Raw genomic sequence first — 27126 nt, 5'->3', positions numbered from 1 at the left:
AGGGAGGCTAATCCAAAGGGCCACAGAGAACCTTGAGACAGGATGGCACTGTGATTCTGTTTCTCTCTGGACCCTATACCTGCCTAGCACTTAAAACTGCCCTTGCTTCTGACAGTCCTGAGCATGAATGTGGAGTCCCACTCCAGAGAACCAAGGAACACTCTTGTCATGGTGCTGTCTGCTTATATTCACCATGTAGCACAGACAGGCAATGTGGATGCTGCTGTCCTGGCCCTTGTGAAGGTGGGAAGGGCTGAAATCAGACAGCTGTACTGTATGGCCAGAGGGGAGTCTCCCGGCTTTTCTCCACAGACTTCTCTCCCATAAGTATTCTCAGGGCCTTTATCTTCTGAGCAGGCAAGCAAAAATGAATGTACTTGAAAAAAAAAAAAAAATCAAACCAGATGGACCACAGTGGCACACGCCTTTAATCCCAACACTACGAAGGTAGAGGCAGGTGGATCTCTGGGTCCAAAACCAGCCTGGTCTACAGAGTGAGTTCCAGGACAGCCAGGGTTACACAGAGAAACCATGCTTCAAAACAAAACAAAACAAAACAAAAAACAATAAAATGAAACAAAATAAATAGAATAAAAATCACACCAAAACAAAGCACAACCTTGCCTCCTGATTCCAACAGCTGCATGGACACATCCCGTACCTGCCGGCACTTCACAGGAGGACTATGAGTAAGGCTGGGTGGACTCAAGTTGCCATCTACCAGTGATGGCTCAGTTAATCAAGCAACAATGCTCTATGAGGGTGACCCAAATTTTTCCAAGTACTTTTTATTTTAGCCTTTATCTATTTTTCCCTCTCCTTCAACCAACTTTCCTGCCTTCTGGGGTTAGGAAGTATTATAGATTCTTGACAACTCAAGAGCTACCTCACAGTAGGAATGGAGGCAGGGTGAGGCCGAGGACAGAACCTAGTTAAAGAGACACATTGACAGGCTCTGTCAGTTAGCAGAGAGCAAGGCTGTCAGAGCAGCAACAAAAGCAGCTGAGGGGTCCTAAGAGAATCTACTGACAGGACTTAAGTCTTGATCCTCAACATGCTCCCTCCCAGCTCCTTTCCACTTGTAAAGAAACTAAATGCTTGAATTTACCTGCCACAATGAGAACTAACATGGCTCTACACACAAAGAACGTCACTCAAGATCTGGCATACATCACACCCTCAAAATGCTGGGGACTTTCAGTTTCTCCTAACAGTCTTCTGTGCTGTTAAATCATTTGTCCCCACAATTTCACCTGACTCTGAGAACCCAATGTATACTGAGCTAGAGGCCTCTGCACCCTCTTTGAAGGAAGCTACACAACTGTTCCATGTCTGACTATGTCATGGGGGGGATTAGTCCATCACGTGGGCCCTTAGGCAAGAGCAGCGACTCCATCGTAGATGCACTTTCCTTTGTAGGAAAAGGAATTCTAACGTTCTTTTAGGGATCAGGATTTTTATGATAAACTCACTAAAATGGAAAGCTCTGTAATGAAAGGACATTAACACCAGCCTACCCTCATAATCTTCAAACAATGCCTGACACATGGAATGCTGTTAAGCAAATGAATACACAGGGGTGGGGGGTGGGGGGGAGATGTGACTCCAAATTGCACATGGTAGTACACAGCATATTTCCATGAGATCATCAAGTGCACAGAATGTAGTCCACAAAGTTTCTATGTGTCAATGACTCACTCCTCCCAGCAAACTCTAGGATATTCTGGCCCAGCAAAATGTTTCCCCATGATGGTTGTCTGCAGTAATCTGGACCATACAACTCAACAGCAGTGAGTACTTAAAATGTGACTAGTACTACTGAGAACCAGATGCTTGGTTGGAACATAATAGCTGCAGACAGTGCTACAGCATCAGACAGCAGAGCCCAGGTTTGCTTCAAACTCACTTCAAGAGTTCTAGAATTACTGTCACACTCAATTTTATACATAGAGCTTAGTGATCAAACCCAGAGCCTTGTGCATGCTAGGCAAGTACTTTGCCAACTTGACTATATCCCTAGCCCATGTCTTCTGTTTTATTTTACCATGAAAACAAAAGTAGTATGACAATTTTAAAGTAAAGAAAAAGCCATTGAAGAAACATCAGCAAGAGTCAAGCATGGTGATACACCTTTAGTCCCAGAACTCAGAAAGCAGAGGCAGAGGCAGGCAGATCTCAAGTTCGAGGTCAGTCTGGTCTAGAGTGAGTTCCAGGACAGCCAGGGTTACACAGAGGTACCCTAGTAGGGAGTTACCCAGGCTACCCTGTCTCAAATGAAAGGAAGAAAGGAAGGAAGGGAGGGAGGGAGGGAGAGCGGGAGGGAGGGAGGGATGGAGGAAGGGAGGAAGGGAGGGAGGGAGGGAGGAGGGAGGGAGGGAGGGCCGACCGACCAGTAGGGCTTGGCCTCACACAAAATGTAACCCTTGTTTACTTGCTATGAAAGCCACCAGGAAGGAAGCCACCGACAGTGAAAGGAGGTATGTTTCATGGAGGTGCTCAGAGGAACCCCAAGTTTTTGGGCCGAGCTCTGTACAAAGCCCGATCTGTAAATACCTGTGCTGTGGGCTGTCCGCCCAAAGAGATGGAGCTTGATGGGCCAGCAGACATGGTGGAGGTGGGCGGGAACCGGGCTCTTACGTGCATCCCGCCTTGGGCCAAGGCTTCAGCAATCATCTTTGAGGATAGAGGGACAACAGACAAGGTAATTGCAACAAGAACTGCAGTGCATGCCGGGTGAGGGTGTGTGCAGCCTCGTGGAGTGGCCACAGAGGTGAGGCCTCTTCAAGTGACACGGATGTGCAGGGATGCTCAAGGACATGTTCAAGCACACATTTGTAGCTCAGGGTGTTTGTCCTGGACACACCTCTGAGCTGTAGGTGAACACATGCTATGGCCTGGGCAGTGTCAAAGCCAGACTGTTCAGGTGGCAGTTTAGGGAGACCAAGTTCTTGGGACAAACTTAGAAAGAGGACTGAAGTAGCAACCTGCTCAGCACAGCATTCTCTTAGAAGTGCACCTGGAGGCCAAGGCAAACCGATCTATCTGGCCTCTTGGGGACACTGGTTCTGGAAGTGTAGAGGGAATGGGGGGTGGATAGAAGGAAAGCCTGGGGTTCTCCTAAGGAGCTTCCTCACAAATGATGAAGGGCTCTCCACAAAGACATAAAAACAGCCCCAGAGTCAGGAGCTTTAAGGCCAATAGAGACCTTCTCCTGGATCAACTTCTATTTCTTGATTCATACAGCCAGTCAAGGGCAGGCTATCACTGTCATGGCTTTGGGGCTGGCTGCCCTTACTCTGTGTTCTGAGGTAGGTATGGAACCCAACCTAACTCCTGGAAAGCAAGGCCTACATGCACTCTGCATGTCACAAATTAGAACAAAATAACACTACCTGGTACAGAAAGTAAGACCTAACCACCAAAACAAAACAAACCCAATAACGGATGTGAGGTAATCACTTCAACCCGGGAGTTAAGAGATTAGCAGAGGCAACGTGGTTAGACCTCACTTCAAAAAAGCAAACCGTTGAGTCCCGGGAAGCTATGAGTTGAGCTACCAGAGCAGGAGAGGCCCCTGAGGGCTCCATGGTACCACACAAAGTCATGTTCACACACAGGAGGTGCATGCAGCAAGCACCACAGAAGACTCCAAAGAGAACATCCTAAGAGCCAAGAAAGGCACAACCCTCACCACTCCTGCAGTAAACAAACCTGTTGGTCCTGATGGTAGCTGTCAAACCAGGAATATTGCCTCAAACAGCCCATCCCTCAACGGGTCACTGGCAGACACAAAGAGGGCTAGGTGTTCAAGAGCCCTCTGCCTACCCTGAATGAGAAGGAGATAAAGATAATTTATTTCAGGGTTCTTGATAGAATTGGTGGTCACTCAGGAAGCTCCATTCACACTGGTGGCTGCAGTGCCATCTGCAACACTCCTTCCAAGTGACAGAGTATCCAGAAGAAAACCGCGTGAGGTGAGAGGTGCCAACTTGTCTCCAGAAACAACAAAAGCCACAGAAAAGGAAACACTATGGACCCTCTGGTTGGTTTTCTTATGTATTTATTAAAGATTTATTTTACTTTTTTTAAAAAAGATTTATTTATTATGTACACATTGTTCTGTCTCCATGTATCCCGACATGACAGAAGAGGGTACCAGGTCTCATTATGGATGGTTGTGAGCCACCATGTGGCTGCTGGGAATTGAACTCAGGATCTCTGGAAGAGCAGTCAGTGTTTTTAACCTCTGAGCCATCTCTCCAACCCCTTTATTTTACATTTATGAGTTTGCCTATATGAATATATTGTACCATGAGCATGCCTAGTACCTACAGAGGGCAGAAGAGGGCATTGGACCCCCTGAAACTGGAGTTACAGATGGTTGTTACAGATGGTTGTGAGCCACCATGTGGGTGCTGGGAACTGAACCCATATTCTCTGGGGGAGTAACAAGTGTTCTTAACCTCCGAGCTGTCTCTCCAGATAGGTCTAGTTTATTTTTAAGGATTCTTTAATTTCCCGTGTATGAGTGTTTTGCCTGCATGTATGTCTGTGCACCATGAACATGCAGTATTCTTGGAGGGCAGAAGAGAGAGCTAGTTACACATGCTGTAAGCTACCACATGGGTGCTGGGAACTAAATCCGAGTCCTTAACAACAGCCAGTGCTCTTATGCTCTATACGCTCTCCCCAGGCCCTCATGGTTTTCTTTATGAAGAACTTCTGATAAGGAAAGCTCATTTTCTTCCAGGCAGAAATCCCAGGGGAAAGCACCACAAACATTTATAGGATCAGATGAGCAGCTACCAAGTGCAACTTGCTGTCAATGAACCTTTCTGTATTTCTCAATATACTGCAAAGGAATTCCACCAAAAAGACCAGAACAGTCAGCCTAGTTCCCAGCTGTGGCCACTGTACAAGAAGGCTGAGGGACACAGGGACTCTTTGGGTCAAGGTTCAGTCAAAGATCAATTCTAAGTCAGCTATACTGTATGTGTACACATGACAGATGTCCGTCCGTCTTGGTTGGCATTTCTCTGTCACCTAAGTTATTGCTCAGTTTTGTATTACTAGAAGAACAGAAAGTGAAAAGGCCAATGCATTAGGAAAATAAAGACATACTCTACTCTGGTTTTACTGCTGGACCCCAGTAAATTCCACTGAAGGTGACTTCATCTCTCTCAGCAACATGAACACCATCAGATAAGAGAGCTGAATAAACCAAACAGCATAGGGCTGCGGATCCTTCTAGAACATTCACCCCAGGCAAAGAGCTCTACTACCATCACCACACAAATCACCATACCTGTCACCCTGGCACTGGTACAGGTTCTACCAGGATACCTTTGCTACTGGGGATTCACTTCAGGAATTAATGCCAACAAATTTCACAGGGCTGGCTGGTGGCTGTTTTGTGGCATGTGGTAGTTCACACACACACAAAGCTGCGGCATGTGGTTTCTTTGTCCAGGCAGAATACATGGGTACCAGGTAGGAAATCCCGTCTTTGAGCTCCTGGTTAATTAGATAACTGGCCATGTTGTGCAAGAGCCCTCAAAGCCACCACTCCTGAGAATCTACAAAAAACTGACTTGAACCCAACCATACACTGCAAAATCACTTCAAGATCCAAAAACAAGGCAATACTTGACCACAGCAGTAAGGATAGCTTCACTCCAATAAGGCTGCACAGGAGTCTCTGCCTGCAGAGGGCGCTCTCTGATCTCAAATCATAAGCCTTAGAAGCTTGGTTGTGGGCTGAGGTCAGTGGCAGAGCACTTGCTTACCATGCTCATGGGGTTCTTTTTGTTTTGTTTTGTTTGATACAGGGTTTCTCTGTGTAGCCCTGGCTGTCCTGGAACCCACTTTGTAGACCATGTTGGCCTCAAATTCAGAGACATTCAGTGCCTCTGCCTCCTGAGTGCTGGGGTTAAATAGGATACTTTTTTGAAAACTTTTTAAAATATTAACTTATTTTTATATTATGAGCATTAGTGTTTTGCCTGCATGTAAGTTGCTGTGAGAGTGTAGGGGCCCCTGGAACTGGCACAGTTGTGAGCTGCTATGTGGGTTCTGGGAATTGAACCCAGATCCTTTGGAAAAGCAGTTGGTGCTCTTAACCACTGAGACATCTCTCCAGCCCTTAAACAAATGTTTTTAAAGCTCATTTCTCAGGTTAGTATTACTGGAAGAGATAAGACTTCTACTTTAGGCCAGTGTGTGTAGAAGTGATAGTGTTAACTGTCAACTTGATCGTCTTTTGAATCACCTTGCAGACAAGTTCCCAGCATCCCTGTGAGGGATTACCTTAACTACACTAACCAAGGTGCATGACTCCACTCCCGGGGCTGGGCCTGAGAAGGTAACCTGAGTACAAGAAACCACTGCTCTCTGCTTTTGTAGGTGGAATATGTCTGGAACTTGCTATTTAGACCAGGCTGGCCTTGAACTCCGAGATCTGCTGGCCTCTTCTTCCGGAGTGGTGGGATTAAAGTGTGCACTACTATGCCTGGTTGCTCTCTGCTTCTTGACTGTAACATACAATGTGGCCTGCTGCCTCAAGCTTCTACAACCTTGACTCCTACCATTATGGACTGGACCCTAAACTGTGAGCCAGAAAAACTCCTCAAATTTCTTTTGTCAGAGTATTTCACTACAGCAACAGGAAAAGTAACTACTAAAGGATAGGACTACAGAAACTGGAGTGTGGGTCCCTTCCTCTCTTTTATGTCCCAGTTGCCTCAAGGGGCAGCTTCCATCTACCACATGCTCCCTGTCATGAGGCACTGCCCCAACAAGGGCCCCAAGCAATGGAGTCAAGCAGCTGTAAGCAGAATCCTCCACGCCTGGGAGCCAAAATGACCCTTCCTTCTACACACCACCACCTTGGGTACTTTACACCCTTGTGGAAAACATGGCATAGAAATTGCACAGGGGCTGGGATACAGATGATGGAGTCCTGGCTCTACCAATACTGCATCCACTGAGTGTGGTGCACACTTGTAACCTGCACACTTACTGGTGGAAAAAGGATGAGACACTCAAGTTCAGCCTCAGCCACAGGAAGTTAAAGGTCAGCCGGGTGTTCCTGAGGCAAGCCCAAATTAAAAAACAAAACAAAACAAAACAAAAAAAAAAACAGAAACAGCAGCCACTGCTTCTTGCTCTGGGTGCTTCTAGAGGTCCTACTTAGGGGCTGGCTCCAGCTTCCCCTACAGCTTCTCTTACACCTATCTGTCTCTCTCCCTCCCCCGCTTCTCTCTTCCTGCAGTTATCACCCTTTGTTAAGGTTCACAGATAAGAGTACTACAGCCCTTTTCCTGACAGAGGCAACCTGAATTTCAAAGAAGCCTTGATTCCAGGGCCCTTTTCTTCAGGAGGGCCTATCATTCCCAAGGCACCCAGCCATGCTCCTCTCCCCAGAAAATGCAATGAGACCAGCCATCGGTCCCACAAAACTGTGACACAGTATAAAATCTGTCCCCCCCCTTACACACACACACACAAGTTTTAATGAACTTTTCTCATCAGGGCTGGAAGTGCTCCCTTTAAGACCCAAAGACCATATTAACAAAACCCCATAGTAGACATGAGAAGCCCTCTTTTGAGTTGTTGGCCAGGGCAGTCCAAGAGATTCCCAAACATACAGTCTATTGCTGTTGCCCTTGATTACTTCCCCCATAGGTGGAAAACAAGCCCCTTATTGCTGAAGACACCATGGAGTTCAGAAACAGCCCACAGACCCCGGAACTGAAATGACCCCGAGGACTAGCCAACCTTCATTGTATCAGAAAGCACCATGCACTTCCTTCCAAAGAGGAAGGCGGCCAGCGGTCCTACCCAGCTATGATGTCTATGAACCATATTAACGACCAGCAAGGCAGGATAGCCCTAAGAATGCAGTCACTGGCACACATATGACAGTAATGAACAGCTTTGTAATGGGACATAAGACCGACTTAACAAGAAGGAATTAAGTCTGGTACTGGAAACCTAGCCAACTACTTCAGTACTAGAGAAGTGTAGTTCTCACCCCTCATTAAGAAAACTTTTCTTTGCAACAGACACAGATCATTACAGAAAACAATAGCCAGTTGATATGCAGAATTATGAAGCCAGTCCCAGTGGATATGTCTACAAAACTCTCCCTCACCTAAGGTTAAGGGAACATTTCAAGAATAGGGGGCACAAAGACTGTAAGAGCCAAAGGATCAGGGAGTTTGTTGTGAGATTGTGTCTCCTAGTAACATCAGAAGTCTCACCAACAAGACTGCCCAAATGTGAGCCGGACAAGATGACACTCAAGGACATGCCAAAGAGGACAGGGAAAAGCTATGAGGCCTCAACTGACATAGAGGCAACTGAAGAAAAGCTGGGGGCACAAGCAGTGGTCTCCCCAGGGAAGGAAGAGCACATCAGCTGGTTGCTGAGTACTAACGATACGACCCCAAAACATGCATACAAGTACAGTATATGGACTGAATAGGTTATGTTAAGAAATATAATTGATATACATACATTTAGGCATCTGTGCATATAATAACAGTTTTTAAAAAAGAGGTTGTAATTACATTCATCTCAAAAAATAAAATCAGCAGTGGCAGGATTGACTCCTGAGACATCACATTTGGACTGAAGAGCACAGTGCACTAGAAACAACAGGCCCAAAGAAGGCATTGAAGGCAGCACCAGAACACCGACAGCATAGTCCTAAAAACCAATTCCATGAGGAAATAAACCAGAAGGGCCACCACCTTCTTAACCACCAGGTAAGACAATTTCTCATTGTTCCACCTGATCAGGAAGAGCCTATGCCTACCTTAAACTGCACCTGCCACTGATCTCCCACTGGGGTAGAAGGGACAATGACAAGAGCTGTGTGCTCCAGGTGACTGCTGACAGCTGGCCACACTCCTGAAGTAGCAAGGCAGGGGCAAGGGACCGAAGGAAGCCGTGTGTGCACTTGACACAGAGGTCTGCTGTGGAGCACTAAGCACACATGGCCACATGGTTTCTGGTGGCTGACAAGACACCAAAACAAAGCTAGCAACAAGATACACACTTCCTCCAGCAAGAAGCCAGCAAACAATCAGAATAGGCCCACACCGGCGGCATCTGTTGTTCTTTCATGGCTACTTGTTGTCCAATGCTAAGAGATGGATGACAGGGGACACCCTCTGTTTTTTACTGGGCTGAGCTAGAAATGCAGAGGTTCACAGCTTCTGAGTCCCAGGTCAATGGAGAGAAGGTCATAAAGTAACCAGAAAAATAGCTTCCAGCAGCAGGGCAGTCACTGTGTCATTACTGTGCTGACTCTCAACCATACCTCTTCTGCACAGTTCATCAAAAGGAAGGAGCCACCAGAAGCCAAAGACACAGAGTAGTGATGGGAAATGGATTGCAACCCCACAGGTGCTCAGCCTCCCCACGTCACACACAGGAAACCCACGGTGTCTTCACACACGTGACTCTGGTTGTGTAGGTGGCACAAGAACCCTGGACCCAGGTACCCTCGCGGATGTAGCACTGAGGATCAGGAAGGGCTGTCGTTAAGCACTCCTCAACAATGCACAATGGTGCCAGACACATCCTAAGCACCTGACTCACAGTTGTGCATCTGGACCCTAAGCTCACCTGGCTCATGAGCTTCAGCACAGTGTAGTCAGTGGTCCTTTCTGTAGACCGGACCCAGCAAGAGTCTTGCCAGAGCTCCTGGCTAAGCCCCAAGTCAGGATTCTCAGTGTGCCTACTTGATGGGAAGAACTGTGGCCAGCACAAAGACGAAGCAGATCTTTGAGACAAATCACAAGGACCCAGAGGTCCAATTCCTCAGACACCAAGAAAAGCTAGCCCAAGCCTCCTGCATGCTGTCATCAACATACAGAGAACAGGTGTGACCTGTCAGTGACAGGAATGTTGTAAAACACTTTCCTCACAGAGCACAAGCCTCTGAGGATAGCAAGCCCAGGATGCTCTCTCCCTGACCCTGCTATGGCACATGCCAGAGCATAATAAGATACCAAATACCATTCCCATCACCCTCTAAAGAGCTGCCCTCCATCCCAGCAGCTGAGTTCAGCGGTTCCAGTAGAAGCTGAAAGAGGATGAAACTTTGAAGCTTTCCTCTAAAGCATCACCTTCAAGTGCTATAAAGGAAGGAAGGTGAGGGTACCCAAAGAAAAACAACACACACCAGGCAAGTACCAAGCAGAGACGGCCACTTTACCATCTTAGCCTCTAATCCAACAGAACTTTCATCACAGAGCTTTGTGCATAGGCAGGAGCGCACTTGCTAGTGACGAAAGAAACCCTGGGCTCCCAAGGCCCTCACCTGGACGCCGGGAGCTACCATCTGGGCAGCCTGTGCTGTCTGCACTGCCGCCTGCTGCTGCACCTGGGGCTGTACCTGCTGCACCTGGGGTTGCACCTGCGGCTGCTGGACCACCATCGGAGCACGGACCTTGAAGGAGGAAGGAAAAAGCAACTTGGAACCTGCAGAGAGAGTAGAGCACCCACTACCTTTGTGGGAGCTTTAAGAAAGGAACTTTCAGAGCTGGCGAGATGGTTGAGTGGGTAAAGGTGCCCATCGCCAAGCCTGATGACCTATGTGGTAGGAGAGAACTGACTCCTTATAAAGTTGTCCCCTGACCTCTACACTCCAATTGTGGCTCACACGAAACCCCTTCCCCCCATCAAAAACTTTTTTTAAAGAAGAAGCCTCCTTTTGGGATGAGGGATGGGACTGCAATGACACCATGAGCTATGATGTCACCTTACTGTCTGTACCTGATCACACAAGGTCAAAAGAAATATCCCACTCTAGCCTGCCTATGAGTTGGCAAAACCAAGTCCCACCTCCCCAAATCTGGCAAGAAACAAGACAGCCCTCACAACACAAGCTAAGCAACAACTTCCAAAGCTGAGCACACAGCCTGGCCTGCTCAGTTGGTAAGAGTGGCACTGAGAGCCCAGACTCCATGAAGGAAAGCAGGCTGGCCAGCTGGCAGATGGCTTACCTAGAAAGATGACCTTGGGTGATGCAAGACAGGAAACACACATAACTGTGGGACTACCATTTGGAGACGCCACTACAGGCACAGGGCAGGTCCTGGCCAGATCTACATTGGTAGCTTCTCTTTAGATTTCCAAGCTACCAGGCCCAAATTCTAGAAGGCACCCTGTCAGGGAGTACACACAGTTCTGTTCCCAAAAGGCTAGCTCCAGGTAATTGGTGAGTGACTGTACCTGCAACTCACAACCCTTCCAGCCAACTCTTCTTTACCCTGACATTCAGCCAAGGTGAGATCCCATGTCACTTCATGAATTACAGGTAGAAAAGGCCACAAAACCCTCAGGAGCAGAAAGGATGCTCAAATTGTCTCTTTTCATGGCAACTAGTATTGGTAGCAGTAGTCTGTTTCCTGTGATGCTGTGAGATTTACTTTATATCAAGATGTGCAATGAGGCAGCAAATTATTAAGTTTTATATGAATATTTGTCTCAGAAGTATGGTAATAATGAGGCCTAAAGGGCTAGAGCTTGTGTTACAGCACATTTTTAGTTTGCATAAAGCTCCCAGGTTCAACCCCCGGCACCAACAGAAAAACAAACCCACAGAACAGCTGATGAGCATATCCTCCCACACGGTGAGATTACCTCTTAATCTAACCATGTGTACCAGACATGCCACAGATACTACTGAAATCAGCCATGTAGTTTAGAAGATGTGACAGCCTGAAGTAAGTGGAAAGAGCTGCAGGAAACACCCCCTCTCCTACATGTGCTATGGAACTGGATAAGAAGACTCGAATAAGGTTGCCTGAAGCCAGTGCACAAAGGACACACTACCTACATCCACAGAGACGACCACACACAACACCCCAAGAGATGTAGCTGCTATGCCCCAGGACTTGGGTACTCACAAATTTCAGCTGCTGTTGGGCAGCATACAGCATTGGTCCAGGGAGGGCTTGTGCCTGTGACACCAAAGGCTGGCTTTGTGACTGTGGTGGGAGTTGTGGTGGTTGGTTCTGAGCAACTGGTGATTGCTGGGCCTGAGGTGGTGGCTGGTGATGCTGTGGATGATGCATCTGCTGCAGCTGCTGGGGCAGGGCCTGAGAAGGGGGAGGCGGTGGCTGCTGCATTGGTGGCTGCTGCATTGGTGGCTGGGCCTGCAAAGCTTGCTGCTGTTGCTGCTGTTGCTGCTGCAGCTGCAATTGCGCCATCCTCTGCAGTTGCTGCTGTTGTATCTGAGGACAAAATAATAATACTCAGTTATCACTCAAGAGTCCCTGGGGGGCTAGCCTTAGCCTGGGGTAAGTGAAACGGGCACAGCCTTCAGGAAGACCTGCCTGGATAGCCTCCCACAATGGAAAGGGCAGCATGCCAAAATCAGGACTCAGAGCCCTTTAGACCAACAGTAGCTGTTTTATAGACTAAGAACAAACTAAATTTGTTCTTGTGCCCTGACCACTAAAGGATGGTTCACAACTAGGATGATTCAAGTGAAATAGGTTCAATTCCCATAGCAGGTAGGCCTGAAGTTCAGGCAACTGCAGATGCTTATACCTCTTGGGACAGGCTCTTTGTCTCCGGAAGTCTGATCCTCATGAGGATGGCCATAAAGACCGTATGTAAGGCTAAAGATTAACTGTCAGCATCGGGAAAGGAGATTCCAGAAGATGGAGCAAGCCGAAGACCTTAGCTGACATTTGTCCCAGCCCCAGGACTAACAAGGGAACTTTGTACCTGCTGTTGCTGGCTTTGGTGGTGTAACTTAATCAGGTGCTGCTGCTGCTGCTGCTGGAGGTGCTGCTGCTGTACTACTGCTTGGAACTGCTGCTGCATGGCATTCTGTTGTGCCTGGAACTGCTGTTGCTGTTGCTGTTGCTGCTGCTGCTGCTGTTGCAGTGCTGCCTGCTGTTGCTGGAACTGCTGCTGCTGCTGCTGCTGCAATGCCACTTGCTGGAGCTGCAGCTGAGCTGGAGAGGGCATCTAGACTTAGGCTGTGCCACCCTGCAGGTATCCCAGAGCAACGTGACAAGGAAGGCAGCAATAGCCATTGCCTACTGACAAAGCAAGTAGGAAGTGGCATTTGTGTTGGTTATGGAATTTAACATCATGAATTACTCTCTAACCCTCGAAGAGAAAACGAGGAGTGAGTCTTTAGGATGGACAAGGTACCCAGCCTCTGGAAAGCAATAATATTATCTAAAGATTTGTCTATCTGAACATGTCATACAAATGGCATTAGAAACCACATGTGCTCTACTTTTACTTAGATAGCATTCACAAAGGTCACTCAGATTGTGGAGGTTATCAGCTTCACTGGCATTATTTGTATTGCCAAATAACATTCTATTGTACTTCCACCCTTACTTTGTCTATTCAGTCATGAACTGATAATTACTTCCACATCTAAGCTACTGTGAATACTGATAGGAAGTAAAACTTCTCCTGTTTGTTGCTTGTTTCTTATTCCATTTTTCCTAGTGCTTTGAAATTTATAGCTTATTTCTAATGTCTTATGAATAATTTTCAACTTATTATATATAATAAAAAGTACAAATATACTTTCTAAATTTTTTACATTGATTTAATAGGGGGCACATGCATACCATGGCACACATGTAAAGGTCAGAAGACAACTGATAGAAGACAGATCTCTCCAAAATGTGGCTTCTAGGGATTAAACTCAGGGCACCAGGTTCAGCAGGAGATTCTTCTTCTTATCAACATTTACCAAGTCGTCGTCCCCCCCCCCCCCCGCACCAGTGCTAAGGACTGAACCAGGGTCCTGAGAACTCCGGAGAGGTTTTCTACTGCTAAGTGTATCGGCGGCTTCTATTTCTGCAACCTATGACCTAGGCTGGGCCCTTTTAGGGACAATGGTTGAAGACTCGAACTGGGCTAAATGACATAGGAGTGCCTTCGGAAGGCATCAGGGAGACAGACCAGGAGGCCAGCAGCATCTACTTCAGGTGAACACAGGAGGCAAGGGCAAGGGCAAGGGCAAGGGCAAGGGCAAGGGCAAGGGCAAGGGCAAGGGCAAGGGCAAGGGCAAGGGCAAGGGCAAGGGCAGAGAGCACAGCAGGACGTAGAAGTGGACAGCCACTTTAGCTTTCAACTAGAGCCACCCAGCAGACCAGCCCCCTGGAAGCTGAAAACAGGATGTGGGCCAACATCGAACTGGAGAGAGGGTATGTATGGACAGGATACCACAGCCTCTCCACTGAATATCTGGAAAATAATTTATTTAAGACCAATTCTTAGGAGTGGATTACAAGACAAATTATAAATCACAAAAGCATTCCAATCCCAACATTCTAAAGCAATCTCTTACTGTAAAATAGCAAGTAGTAGCCAGGAATAGGGCACAAGTTTATAATCTCTGCAGCACTCAGGAGGCAGAGGCAGCAGCAGTACTGAGCAAGTTCAAGGCCAGACAAGACTATATATGGAGACTTTGTCTCAAACAAACAAAAGAATCTACTAACACAGCTGACTACAACCTAAGTCCCAGCCAGGCAACTGCATGCAGGAATCAGGGTGTACCCTACAGAAAGGTGTGAGAAGGGCAAAGCACCTCCTTCAAGAGAGGGGAGCCAATAGAGGAATGACTGAAATCAATAGCCAAGACTGTGGAATAAAAGTAGCAGCAGACATCCACAACCTCCAGGCACACTGTGGGGGCATAAGGTGCAAACAATATCACTTATTTGTGTCCACAAATCTCAACAGATAGTTTCTATTTCACTAATAAAACACAAGCCTTGCCCGGCAGTGGTGGAGCATGCCTTTAATCCCAGCACTCGGGAGACAGAGACAGGTGGATCCTGAGTTCAAAGCCAGCCTGGTCTACAGAGTTCTAGGACAGCCAGACTACACAGAGAGACTCTATCTTGAAATACTAAAACAAACAAAAAACAACAACCCCCCAAACAAGAAACAAAACCAATCAATCAACCAAATAAAGCACAATCAACCAAATACCCAAGCCTCTCCCAATCCTCACAGCTCCAGCTGGGAAGGTCAGCAGTGCTCACTTCTCTAAGTCTAGAGAAGGCTTGGTGCTCTGTATGCTCCGCTATCCAGGACAGAGAAGGCTTGGTGTCCTCTGTACACCCCGCTATCCAGACCTAGAGAAGGCTTGGTGTTCTCCTCTGTATGCACTGCTGTCCAGGACAGAGAAGGATTGGTGCTCTCTGTACATCCTGCTATCCAGGACAGAGCTAGCTGATGCTACTTGACACTTTTCCCAGTGACACCTTAAACACAGAACAGCATGCAGTGTACCTGCCAAGGAAGACAGTACTTACTCTGTGGAGTTGCTGTAGACACCACAGCCATGCCATGAGGGGCCATCCCAGAGGTTCCAGGGGGTGGCTGCCCAGAAATGGGCATTGGCTGTCCCATGGCACCAAGGCCACCCATTCCACCTAGGGACTGTCCTGGGCCCCGAGGAGGCATGCCAATCCCAGCTGCTCCTGGAGTGGGTCCACCAGTAAGGCTCTGCAGAGCATTCATGGGGTCTGTGGGAACAGAAGGGCAGTGTCTGAGGAAAGCAACTCAAAGTGGGCAATCGATGGCTCCTGGGGCATGGATCTCCTCCTGCCTATGTATTTGACCAATTCAAATTCCAAAACAAGTAGTAGCCAGGGGCCTGAAATTCTCCCCAGTTCCCAGGGGACAAGACCCTGGGTACTGCTAGAACATGAGCCTCAGAACCAGGGAACATACTCCATGTGTCAGCCTAGCCTGTGACAGTGTCCTAATGCTGGGTTACAATGGGACCCTGTGACGTGCACTTCACGTCAAGTCAACTAGTGACTGGACCCTTCCTCCCTGTCCAGGCCTCCTACGGGGAAACCCATCACAGACATCCAGAGACACTGAAGTAGGAGGCCCTTCTTCCTAGCAGGCAGGGAACACGGTGGCTAGAGTAGAGAAAGAGGGCACTGGCAGGCACTCCTAGGGAGAGCACAAGTAGGCTGACACACCAATGTCCCATTTTTTGCAGCCAAATTTCTATACAAATCCACTCCAGCACAGATCTGAGGCCAGGAGCAGCACATCAGAGCAAGTACAGGAATATGAGAGGACTCCACAGTCCCGAGGGGCAAAGCCATGCCCACTAAGACTCAGGAGAGCAAGTATAGATCAGTGAGCCATGCCACAACCAAGGACAAGGAACCAGATGTCATCATCACTGCAGTGTAAACTCATAGCAGACAACTGCCTCTAGACAGGTATTGCCTGGCTGGTCACTAGAGAAGTGGGTGGTGCCCAATGAGCCTATGCCTCAACACTACAGAGGCCAGGCATTCTTTGGGCCATATGTACTTGACCAGCCCTGGGCTGCAGGCAAGTGAGCTATTCAAGCAGAGGCACTTACAACTCCAGGCCTAGTGCTAGACACACAACCACAGTCTGCAGTGCTAGTGTACAGTTTTTTTCTTTTGGGGGTGAGGTGGGGTGGCGGTTCTGCAGAAAGAGCCCAGTACCTTACACATGCTAGGCAAGCACTCTCCCACAGAGCCTCACATCCTTTTCTGACAGCAGGCTGAAGATCAGCTGGCCAGAGTGGATCTGCAAACCTCATGATGACAGCTCGAAAGCAGAGCCCAGGGTTTGATTCAATGGACACATTTCCCCTTATATGATAAACCTTGGAATTACAATAAAAATATTTCCGAATTCACAAACAATTTTGTAACTTAAGATAATGAATATGCCGGGCAGTGGCAGCACACGCCTTTAATCCCAGCACTTGGGAGGCAGAGGCTGGCAGATCTGAGTTTGAGGTCAGCCTGGTCTACAAAGTGAGTTCCAGGACAGCCGGGGCTACACAGGAAAACCCTGTCTCAAAAAAAGAAAAAAAACAACAAGACAAAACAACAACAAAAAGGGAATACAGTTGGGTGTGTGGTGGTGTACATCTTTCTTATGTCCCAACACTCCAGGAGGCAGAGGCAGGCAGTTTTCTATGAATTTGAGGCCAGCCTGCTGTACATATATTTCCAGGACAGCCAGGGCTACATAAAGACAGAACCTGTTTCACAACATGCCCCCAAAGCTAATATGACATATTAATACGGGTCATTATACTAATATGCCACAATGCTTCTTCCAGGTAATGAATCAAACAAAGCCTTGTAAATTTTTATGGTCTTTTTGCTAAATAAAACAAGATGGAAAAGCATTAGGGTGACTTCAGTTATAAGAAAGCAAAGGGTGGAGAAGAGGCTGGGGCATAGCTGGTCAGCTGACATTCCACCTGAGGGCTTTTAAATGTTCCAGTCCAATAAGTGGTTGACCCCCACATACAAGGCATGCACTGTCTCATTCCTGCCACCCCAAACTGGAGGTTGGGAAAAACTGTACTTCAAAAGGAAAACTTACCACTGACAGAAGCTTGTGATTTCTTGTTATCTACAGAGAAACATAAACACAAAACCCATGTAAATAGCTTTGCATAAAACATACATTTCCCTGGATAGGTCAGTTCTGTAGGTGTCTGCCCAGGAGTCATTTGCTAAAACTCAACTGACCATGCATAGAAAGAAGGCCAACAGAACCTAGATCCTTAATTCCAAGGAGCTACTGGTGTTCTAACTAGGGAGGAGATACCTACCCCCAGCACTGCTGCACACAAACAGAATTTGGGAGCAGAGAAGGCAAAGAAACTTGGGGGTCCATCTCAGTGAACTCCCCCAAGTTACAGTCTTGGCTTAGATGATGAATCACCAAAGGACTGACAGGAATCCATGCCGGGCTAGAAGAGCAGTGCTGAGAACTCGGCATCTCCACTTTCAGCTCATTCTAGAGTGATATCATCTCCAGGTTCTAGGTGAGGGACCTGAGTCTACCTGACACTGCTCACAGCTGGAACACTTGTCTGCTGGACCCAGCCCTACAAAAGGAGTGTCCTAACAACTGGTGGTCCAGAGCCTTTTGCTTAGTCCTCCATGGGAGCATGTGGCCTGTGAGCATCCCTGACTACCATCCCAAAGAGTTGGGCATGGAAATCCATACAGTATCTCCAGCTGCTTGCTCTCCAGACTTTCTCTTCTCCTACATGCCCTTAAGTTCCTCCCAATACCCCAAAGAAAGTAAGATCAGTGAAGTCTACCTTGTTGGCATTCTGGTAAAAACTTAGTGTGGAACTGGGCTGGAGAAATGGTTCAATGGTTGTGCTGGTTAGTTTTATCAACTTGACAAAGCTGTAGACATTTGGGGGGAGGGGAGTCAGAGACAGGGTTTCTTTGTGTAGCCTTGGCTGTCCTGGAACTCACACTCCGTAGACCAGGCTGGCCTCGAGTTTACAGAGATCTGCCTGCCCCTGCCTCCCAAGTACTGGGATTAAAGTTGTGTGCTACCACCCAGAATAGTCATTTTAAAAGGAGCCTCAACTGAGAAAATGCACCTATCAGACTGGCCTGTGGGTAAACCTGTAATGCATTTTCTTGATTGATGATTGATGTAGGAGAGCCCAGCTCACTGTGGGCAGTACCACCTGGGCTGGTGGTCCTGAGTGCTATAAGAAAGCAGGCTGAGCAAGCCAGGAGAGCTAGATAGTAAGCAGGACTTATCTATGGCTTTTGCTTTAGTTCCTGCCTCCGGGTTCCTGCCCTTATGTCCTCGGTGATGATGGACTCTTACCTGGAAGTGTAAGACAAAATAAAAGCTTTCCTCCTCAAGCTGCTTTTGGTCATGTTTTATCAGAGTAGTAGAAACTAAGTGTGCTTAAGAACATGACCCGCCCCTTTCCTGTATTTTGGCTGGCCTCAAACTCACAGAAATCCATCTGCTCTGCCTCCTGGAGTGCTGGGACTAAAGGTGTGTGCCACCATACTTGGTTAAGAATGCACTACTCTGGCAGAGGACCAGAGTTTGGCTCCCAACATCGACATCTAGCATCTCACAACTGCCTGTAATTTCAGCTCCAGGGCACCTGATACCTCTGGGCTCCATGGGCACCTGCACTCACATATGTGTACCCATACACAGACACACTATACATACACATATGTGTGTGGGGGTGGGGGTGGGGGGGTGTATGTATGTATGGATGTATATGTGTGTATATGCATGCATATGTACATGTATGTATTTTTGTACATACACATAATTTAGTAATCTTTTTTAAAAAGTCAGTGAGGAATAGGCAGGCATGAGGGTCCACCTTTTTCACCCCAGCACAGGAGGCAGAGGTAGACAGATCACTGTGATCTTGAGACCAGCCTGGTCTACAGAGCAAGTTCCAGGACAGCCATGGCTACACAGAGAAACCCTGTCTTGGAGGGAAAAAAGAAAGAAAAAAAGAAGTTAGTGTGAAGTAATTATCACTGAGTGTTAGAATTCACAATGTCTTCTCTTGCTCTCAGTGACCTGACACTGAAAGCTGTGACTGCCACTACAACCTACATTCTGTCCCCAACATGGGATGGGCCCAAGACAAGCTATACAACTGTCAGCTGGAACTTAGTGTTCACCAGCTCTGGTGCCCTTCATAGGCTGTGGCCATTCAGGAACACTTGGTTTGCCTCTGCCTAACACAAATGTGGTAACAGTGTTGCTCCTGGAGGTTATGACAATTCCTGACTGAAAATCCACACCTTTAGTCCCAGCACTTGGGAGGCAGAGGCAGGCAGATCACTGTGACCTTGAGGTCAGCCTGGTCTCCAGAGTGAGTTCCAGGATAGCCAAGGCTACACACACAAAAATAAAACAAACAAACAAACAAACAAAAAGCCAGGGAGAGAGCTGCTCATCAGGCGGCTAATACCACAGTCCCCTCAGAATCAGAGGACAAGGGTTGAAGTGAGAGTCCTCTGCACAGCAGACAGAGGGAACAGGGACTTGGGGAACTGACTTCTAAAACTTCAGGCTCATACAAACACACAGTTCTGACCCTCGTAGGGTTAACAAAATCAGCTTTTAGGGACTAACACCCCATTACAAAGTAAACTGCAAATGTGAAAGTCATAAGGAGTGAGAACAGCAGCCCACTTTAAATCACTTTGAGACCAACATTTCTATAAGTCAAAATCCACATTTTTGAGGCTGAGGCCTAGGATGGTGGTGGCCCAGAAACATGCAATGTTCTAACTCAGATGCTAAGGCCTGCCTGACAGTTCCCCCTACACAGCCCCAAAACAAGCCCTTCAACAAACAGCTACCCAAAAATATGAACTCTTACTTACGAATATCTCGAAAATGGATAATGAGTCGGGCCACAAGGGAAAGGTATTCGTCCTAAAAGTAAAAACAGGAAGTACTTTAATCCCAAATGGAGAGGAAAAGGTATGTGACTCCCCCTTGTCACCCCTTGAGGGCCATAGTCCTCACCCTCTTGGCCTCCTCTGGAATCCATCTTTCACAGGGAGGCTGTCATTTCCCCTCTCAGAGGCACAAATTAAGAAGGGTGTAGAAAGGTTCCACCCGGATGAGAACACTTCAGCTAAGAAAGCCCATTGCAAGTCCCCTCTTATCACAGGGCACTCAATGTGTGTCTACTGGTTTTGTCCAAGGATTTGGCCCAAGGCCACAAGACATACACTATTGATATGTTAGTACTTTTGCTTTTTGTGACAACACTGTGGTGGCCTTTCCCCTGTTGGTGAGACAGGTATTTACACACAAATTTGCATGAGTGTTCCAAAAGTGAGATATGGTCTTTCTTTTTTCTCCAAAGCCCTCCAGAACTTCCAGGATGAATGAAGATGCTCTTCTGTTAGCTGAACAGATGAGAGAAAGAGCAAAGTCCCTCTCAAATATCCACCTTCAGACCACTGCCTGCACAGGCCTTCTCTCTGTGCTGTCCCATTTCTGAAACTGCCCAGTGGGATTTGCTTTCCACTGATTGACTTCTGTATATCTAAGGACACTTCTGGGTTTTCTAGGGAAACAACTACTGTGAGTCTATACTGAGGCCATCAAAAAGATGACTGGGTTAAAATCTCATGCCATCCATCCTTCCCTCCACTGAAATGCCCATTCTGCCAGCATGGCAGTTCAGAAGAACAAAGCCCTCAGTATCTGCCATTTACAAGAGCTGTTCTGCAAAGTCATCCTGGGACTGACAAGTTGACAAAGGAATGATAGAAGATGAACACAGACTGAACGAGTATGGAAACTTGTTCAGTCAGGAATGTCTTTTGTTTTTTGTTTTTTTGTTTTGTTTTGTTTTTTCAAGACAGGGTTTCTCTGTGGCTTTGGAGGTTGTCCTGGAACTAGCTCTTGTAGACCAGGCTGGTCTGGAACTCGCAGAGATCCGTCTGCCTCTGCCTCCTGAGTGCTGGGACTAAAGGCCTGCACCACCACTGCCTGGCCAGTCAGGACTGTCTACAGCTGTTATCTTTCATGAACGTCCACACTCCATTTATCACTGTTTCCCAACTAAAGGAACAGGTGCAGAGTCAGGTGAAGGGGAAGCTGGGGGAAATCTGTCACCAAGGGGTGGGGGTCAGACAGAAGGAAAGGACACACAGTTGGAAAGGAGGGACACTAAAGAGGTTCTGTCAACATAGCCCTTTCCAATACCCCATCAATTTCTGACTGAAAGACAATCTGCCAAGGATGAATGAAACCCCACAGTTGAAGGTCTGTTGAGGCCTGCTATCCAAAGTATGATCTTGTGGTGAATGGGAACAGGGATGTTTGGGGTCAAAAAATCAGTAATGGAAATGAGATGGCTGAGGTCCAGTTGAAGAGAACCCTAGAGCCAGACAGGTGCATATGTGACTTTCTGTTAAAGGCCTGGACTGTTTTCTCCTGTGATCTTTTAAGAGTTTGACAAGTTTTTTCTACTAAAGACATGACGGAATGACATATATTTACTTAGACCTAAGAAACACAAGCACAGGAGTATGTCCCCAAAGTCTTTTCCACACGTAGGCTGAGACAAACAATCCAGTGCCTGGAGCCAGGTGTGTAGACAGATCATATTGAGATGACCTGTACCACCTCTGGCTTACAGTATGACAGTCATCAAAGTCCAATTCATCTCTATAGACCAGGACAGAGGGGTGAGGCACAGAAAGCACTTAGTTTCAGGACTCTCATGCAGAGCATATTTTATGCATCTCCCAAGGGCTAGTCATCTAGGAACATGTTGGGTGTTTGGGTAAATTGCCAAGGAGGCATTCCATAGGAGACTTCGGCTACTGTCATTGTACCCTTGACCCCAAGGTTTGGCTGCCTTTTGTTCCTTGACTGCTTATCTTCAGTGGTGGGCACTGGTGGTCAAACTGACCTTCCCACATGTGTGAGCATTCCCAGCCTCTGTTCTAAAAGAGAGTATGGCCCTTCTTTTGTCTCCAAAGGCCTCTAAAACACCGAGGATCTGAGGACTGAGAAAAGCGGCTGAGGGGTAGATCTCTAACTGTCCTTATCTCTTCACTCCTCCTGCTCTGCTCAGCATCACAATTCCATGTGTTCAGGCTGCACCCAATGCTGGGTATTATGAGATTAGAAACAACAACATGCCTAAAAGGAACATGTTAGCAGGCTCAAGTATGAAGACTTCACATGTATTAACAACTTTCATAATCTCAACACTGACTGATATAAAGATGACTATCACTGGCTAGTTTACAGAGAAATGATGAAAAGGCTCAGAAGCGGCTGGGGATGTAGCTTGGCAGCAGGGCATATGTTAAGGCCTGAGCTCATGCACCCCCCCACCACCACAAGAGTGTGGGTGTCAGCCTTACAGGCTTTCAAAATACCCATCAGTCCTGCAGGAAGAACAAACAGCAGCAGCCTGGATGAGCACCCACAAGAAATCAGAAGGAACCACCAATTATCACCCACCACTCTGTACCACATGCTACCTTTTGTAAAAGACCCAAGGAATTTGAATACAGTCACTTAGGTTACACTAGTCACAGGAAAGTATCAAGTGTCAGGAAGCAGGCAGAAAGCAGCCTTTTCCAAACTTTCCAAACACTCTGTGCTGCTGCTTTGCACTCAGAAACCATGTCAAGCTTTCACAACTGAGAAAATGACAGAAACCAAAAGAAAAATGCAACAGAAACAAATCAGTATCAAGTTGTTGGCAGAATACTATAAGAGAAAAAAAAAAAAAGCATCTTTTAGGTGGTCCTTTTCTGCTAGAGAAGAAAAAAACAGAAACAAAACCCCAAACTGTATCAGTTCTCAGTGGAAGACTAGGGACACAAGCAAAGCTTGCAAAAGAATTTTTTTAAGGTTTATTTTATTTATTTTATTTTATTTTATTTATTATGTATACAACATTCTGCTTCCATGTATATCTGCACACCAGAAGAGGGCACCAGATCTCATAACAGATGGTTGTGAGCCACCATGTGGTTGCTGGGAATTGAACTCAGGACCTCTGGAAGAGCGGTCAGTGCTCTTAACCTCTGAGCCATCTCTACAGCCCATTGCAAAAGAATCTTAAACTTAACAATGACCATACTTGGTCACTAGTGGAGACTATCAGCCAATGACATTAGAAGCCAAGGTATTCATGCATAACATACATGGTTCCAGATGAAAGTGTAAGGTTAATCTCAACTGAAAACAAAGGGAAATTATGGAGCTTTATTCATTACTTCATCTAGGAAGTGAGACCCTATCAGGAAGGAAGGAAGGAAGAAAGGAAGGAAGGAAGGAAGGAAGGAAGGAAGGAAGGCAGGCAGAAACAAAACTAGCCAACTACAAGCATGTGTTACTGTAACGATAAGTCTTTATTTCATCCACCTGAGTCCTGCTGCCACGTGGGCACCCAGAATAACACACTTATATTAGTTTACAATGCTGCTGGCCATTTTGACTAGGATTTCTTATATGCTAGCTCAGACTTAATTATCATAAATCTATATATTTTATAAGACTTATCTTATTGAGGACACCTTCCGCTGGTGTCCTCTTCCCGGGCTCACATGGTGTCTCCACAGAGAGAGCAGGAAGAAGAGCAAGAGAGTGATTTCCTGCTTATATTCTGAGTCTGCCTTCTATGTCCCTTCCTGCTTGGATTACAAGACTTGCTTTTACTACATCCCGGAATCCTCCTTGACTCCTAGTCCCACCTATCTTGCTTTCCTATTGGCCAACAGTACTTTATTCAACAACCAATAAGATAAACATACACAGAAGGACATTCCCCATCATGTTACCCTTGAAGAGAAATGAAAGCCCCAAGATAGAGCCATGGGACCCAGCGACCAAAGCCTCTAGATCTGCAGTCATTTATTACACCAGCCACAGGACACTAGTAATTCATCATTAGTTTGCCAATTATGAATATCTTAGCAAATGCATAAAAATGCAGTTCTTTGTGACTGTTTTACATCACATACAGAATGTCTATCACATAATTGAGAGTCACTTTGTGGTATCATGAATATTTCATACTTTATATGGCCAAACAATACTGCCAGATACTGACACATTCTGTTTATCTACCCATCAGTTAATAAGCAATTGGAATGTCTCTATTTTGGGCTTTAAGAAAAGTTATTTCTCTGGGCGGTGGCACACATCTTTAATCCCAGCACTTGGAAAGCAGAGGCAGGTGGATCTCTGTGAATTTGAGGCCAGCGTGGTGTAGTGAGTTCCAGGACAGGCTCAAAAGTTATACAAAGGATTCCTGTCTCAGAAAAAGGAAGGAAGGAAGGAAGGAAGGAAGGAAGGAAGGAAGGAAGGAAGGAAGGAAGGAAGGAAGGAAGAGTTATTACTTTAGTTTGTGTATGGGTATTTTGCCTCATATGTCTGTGCATTATGTGTATGCAGTGCCCCAAGAGGCCAGAAATGGGCATCAGATGCTCTGAAATTGGAGTTACCACTGTTGTGAGCCAACATATGGGTGCTGGGAATTGAGCCACGGTCCTCTGGAAGAGCAGCCTGTGTTCTTGACCACTGAGCTATCTCTCCATTTCCTCCACTTCTAGCTTTTGTGAATTGTAATATGGACACACTAGTACAAGATTTAATCTGGAGATTTTCATTTATGTTAAATAATACCTATGAGATTTTCTGTGTCCTGGCCTGTCCCACAGCCACTTATAAAATGATCACTCAGAGATTTAATATTAATTATAATTCTTTGGCTCAGGCTTATTACTAGCTAGCTCTTACATGAAAATGAACCCATTTCTATTAATCTGTGTAAGGATTCAGGCATTATGCTGATTCCACTCCCTGACAATTGGCATTCAGGCAGATACTTACATAGCTCAAAAGGTCCTGTGTTGCATGGCTACCATCATGGGTTACATTGGCTGGTAAGGACTCTATACATATGTGCAAGGTTTCCCTTTTAAGTGCCTCCCACCCCTTCTTCCCTTCTTCTTCTCCCTTTCCCTTCAATCTCTGTCCCCCCTTCCCCTTTCATCTCTGTTCCCGGTTGGCCAATACCTACCAACCCCTCCCTTTCTCCAATAAGCTCCATGTGGGTTTTGTTGAGTTTTGTGGTTTGTGTTTCATCACCTGCAGCTGTAGCAAAACAAGGCCGTGGTATTACCTCATTTTCTACATGTCTTGCTTCCTCAGTGGTCGCTGGTGATTTCTCTCCACCCTGCCTTCTTTCTCCCTATATTTAGTTTGGCTTTCCCACCATAGGCCAAAGCAGCTTTATTCATCAGCCAATAAAAACAACACATTTTTAGACATAGAGCAAAGGATTACCAGTCTATAATGCTCTTCACCAAAGAAACTAGGAAACATGAAGGACTCTAAGGGATAAATGGTCCCCAGGAATGGAAGTGGCATGAACTCCTGAACTAATTGGGGGCAAGAGGTGGGGGGGGGGAAGGAGCTGCTACAATAAGAGAAAGAGAAGAGGAGAAGAGGAGAGGAAATGGAGGGGCAGGAACATTGAGTTGTGGGAGGAATAGAGGAAAGAGAGCAGGATGAGAGATACCATATCAGAGGGAGCCACTATAGGCCAGAGAACAGATCTGGAACTAGGGAGATCTCCAGAGACCTACAAGGATGACACGATTTGACAATCCAGGCAATGGTGGAAAAGATAACCCAAAAGCCCTTCCCCTAAAATGAGATTGATGACTTCTCTTTATGCCATCCTAGAGCCCTCACCCAGTGGCTGAAGGAAGCAGAGACAGACATCCACAGATATACACTGAGCCGAAATCGGGAATTTAGTTGAAGAGAGGGAGGAATGAAGAACGAAGGGGTCTGTAACCCACAGGAACAGTTGACCTGAACAAGGGAGAGCACATCGACCCCAGATGCTGTCGGGGAGGCCAGTACAAGACTGATCCAGACCCCTGAACATGGATGTCAATAAGGAGGCCTCTGCACTCCAGGGAGCCTCTGGTGGTGGATTAGTATTTTTCCCTGGTGCAAGAAGGGACTTTGAGAGCCCATCCCATGTGAAGGGTTACACTCTGGCCCTGGACACATGGGGAAGGGCCCAGGACCAGCATAGGAAGACTTGGTGGACTTTGCAGAGCCCCAGTTGAGGGCCCTACCCTGCCTGGGGAGTGGTGGGTGGATGGGGTGGGGGGTAGACTGGGGGTGGGGAGGAGGGTTGGGGGTGAGGGGAGGGAGAAGGAGAAGGGACTTGAAATAAGCTTGTTCCCTAACTAGAACTAATAAAATAAAAAAAAAAGCAACACATATTTGCAGCATAAAGGACATCCCATATCAAAGGAATAGATACACAGTGTGTCATCATTCTTTGAGAAATCACCATACTGTTCTTCATAGCAGGGGTACCATCTTCCTTTCCTATCTGCAATGTAAAAGGGCTCTGATTTCTCTACATCTTGTTAACACTACTTCTTGTCTTTTTTTGTTTTATTTTTAAATGGGGTCTTGCTATATTATGCTCAAGTAATCCTCCTGTCTCAGGTCCCTAGTAACAAGAACTACAGGTACACCACCACTACTAGCTATAATATATATATTTTTAAATCACAGCCATCATAATATGTATGAACTGGTATCTCACTGTGGTTTGGGTTTCTTTGTTTATTTTATTTTTGAAGCAGGATCTTACTATCTCTGACTGGTTTGAACTTGTGACAATCTTCCTGCCTTAGCCTCCTTAGTGCTAGGGTTACAAGAGTATGTCATCATGTCCACACCTCATGGTGTTATTTTTTAATTTAGTTCACCTATTATTTGTGCTTGTGT

General features: G+C 46.6%; 1 protein-coding gene across 7 annotated transcripts in view; it reads right to left on the bottom strand.

Annotated features, from left to right (window-relative positions):
- Med15 (mediator complex subunit 15) overlaps nt 1–27126 on the bottom strand; it is a 63802-nt gene that overhangs the window by 7756 nt on the left and 28920 nt on the right. For 4 of the 7 annotated variants that reach the window (XM_027413175.1, XM_027413169.1, XM_027413170.2 and 1 more), the window contains 7 exons: nt 20205–20256; nt 17401–17430; nt 15318–15530; nt 12748–12980; nt 11922–12248; nt 10331–10459; nt 2554–2673 (listed from right to left, as the gene is read on the bottom strand). In XM_027413175.1, the coding sequence (XP_027268976.1) occupies nt 2554–2673; nt 10331–10459; nt 11922–12248; nt 12748–12980; nt 15318–15530; nt 17401–17430; nt 20205–20256 (1104 nt within the window). The remainder of the gene's footprint in view (nt 1–2553; nt 2674–10330; nt 10460–11921; nt 12249–12747; nt 12981–15317; nt 15531–17400; nt 17431–20204; nt 20257–27126) is intronic. The other 3 variants (XM_027413172.1, XM_027413171.2, XM_027413174.1) reach the window with 3 other exon arrangements.

Source organism: Cricetulus griseus, chromosome 4 (assembly GCF_003668045.3).
Source record: "Cricetulus griseus strain 17A/GY chromosome 4, alternate assembly CriGri-PICRH-1.0, whole genome shotgun sequence".
Classification (NCBI taxonomy): domain Eukaryota; kingdom Metazoa; phylum Chordata; class Mammalia; order Rodentia; family Cricetidae; genus Cricetulus; species Cricetulus griseus.
Note: the sequence above shows the minus strand (reverse complement) of the source record. Positions and strands in the feature narration are given on the sequence as shown.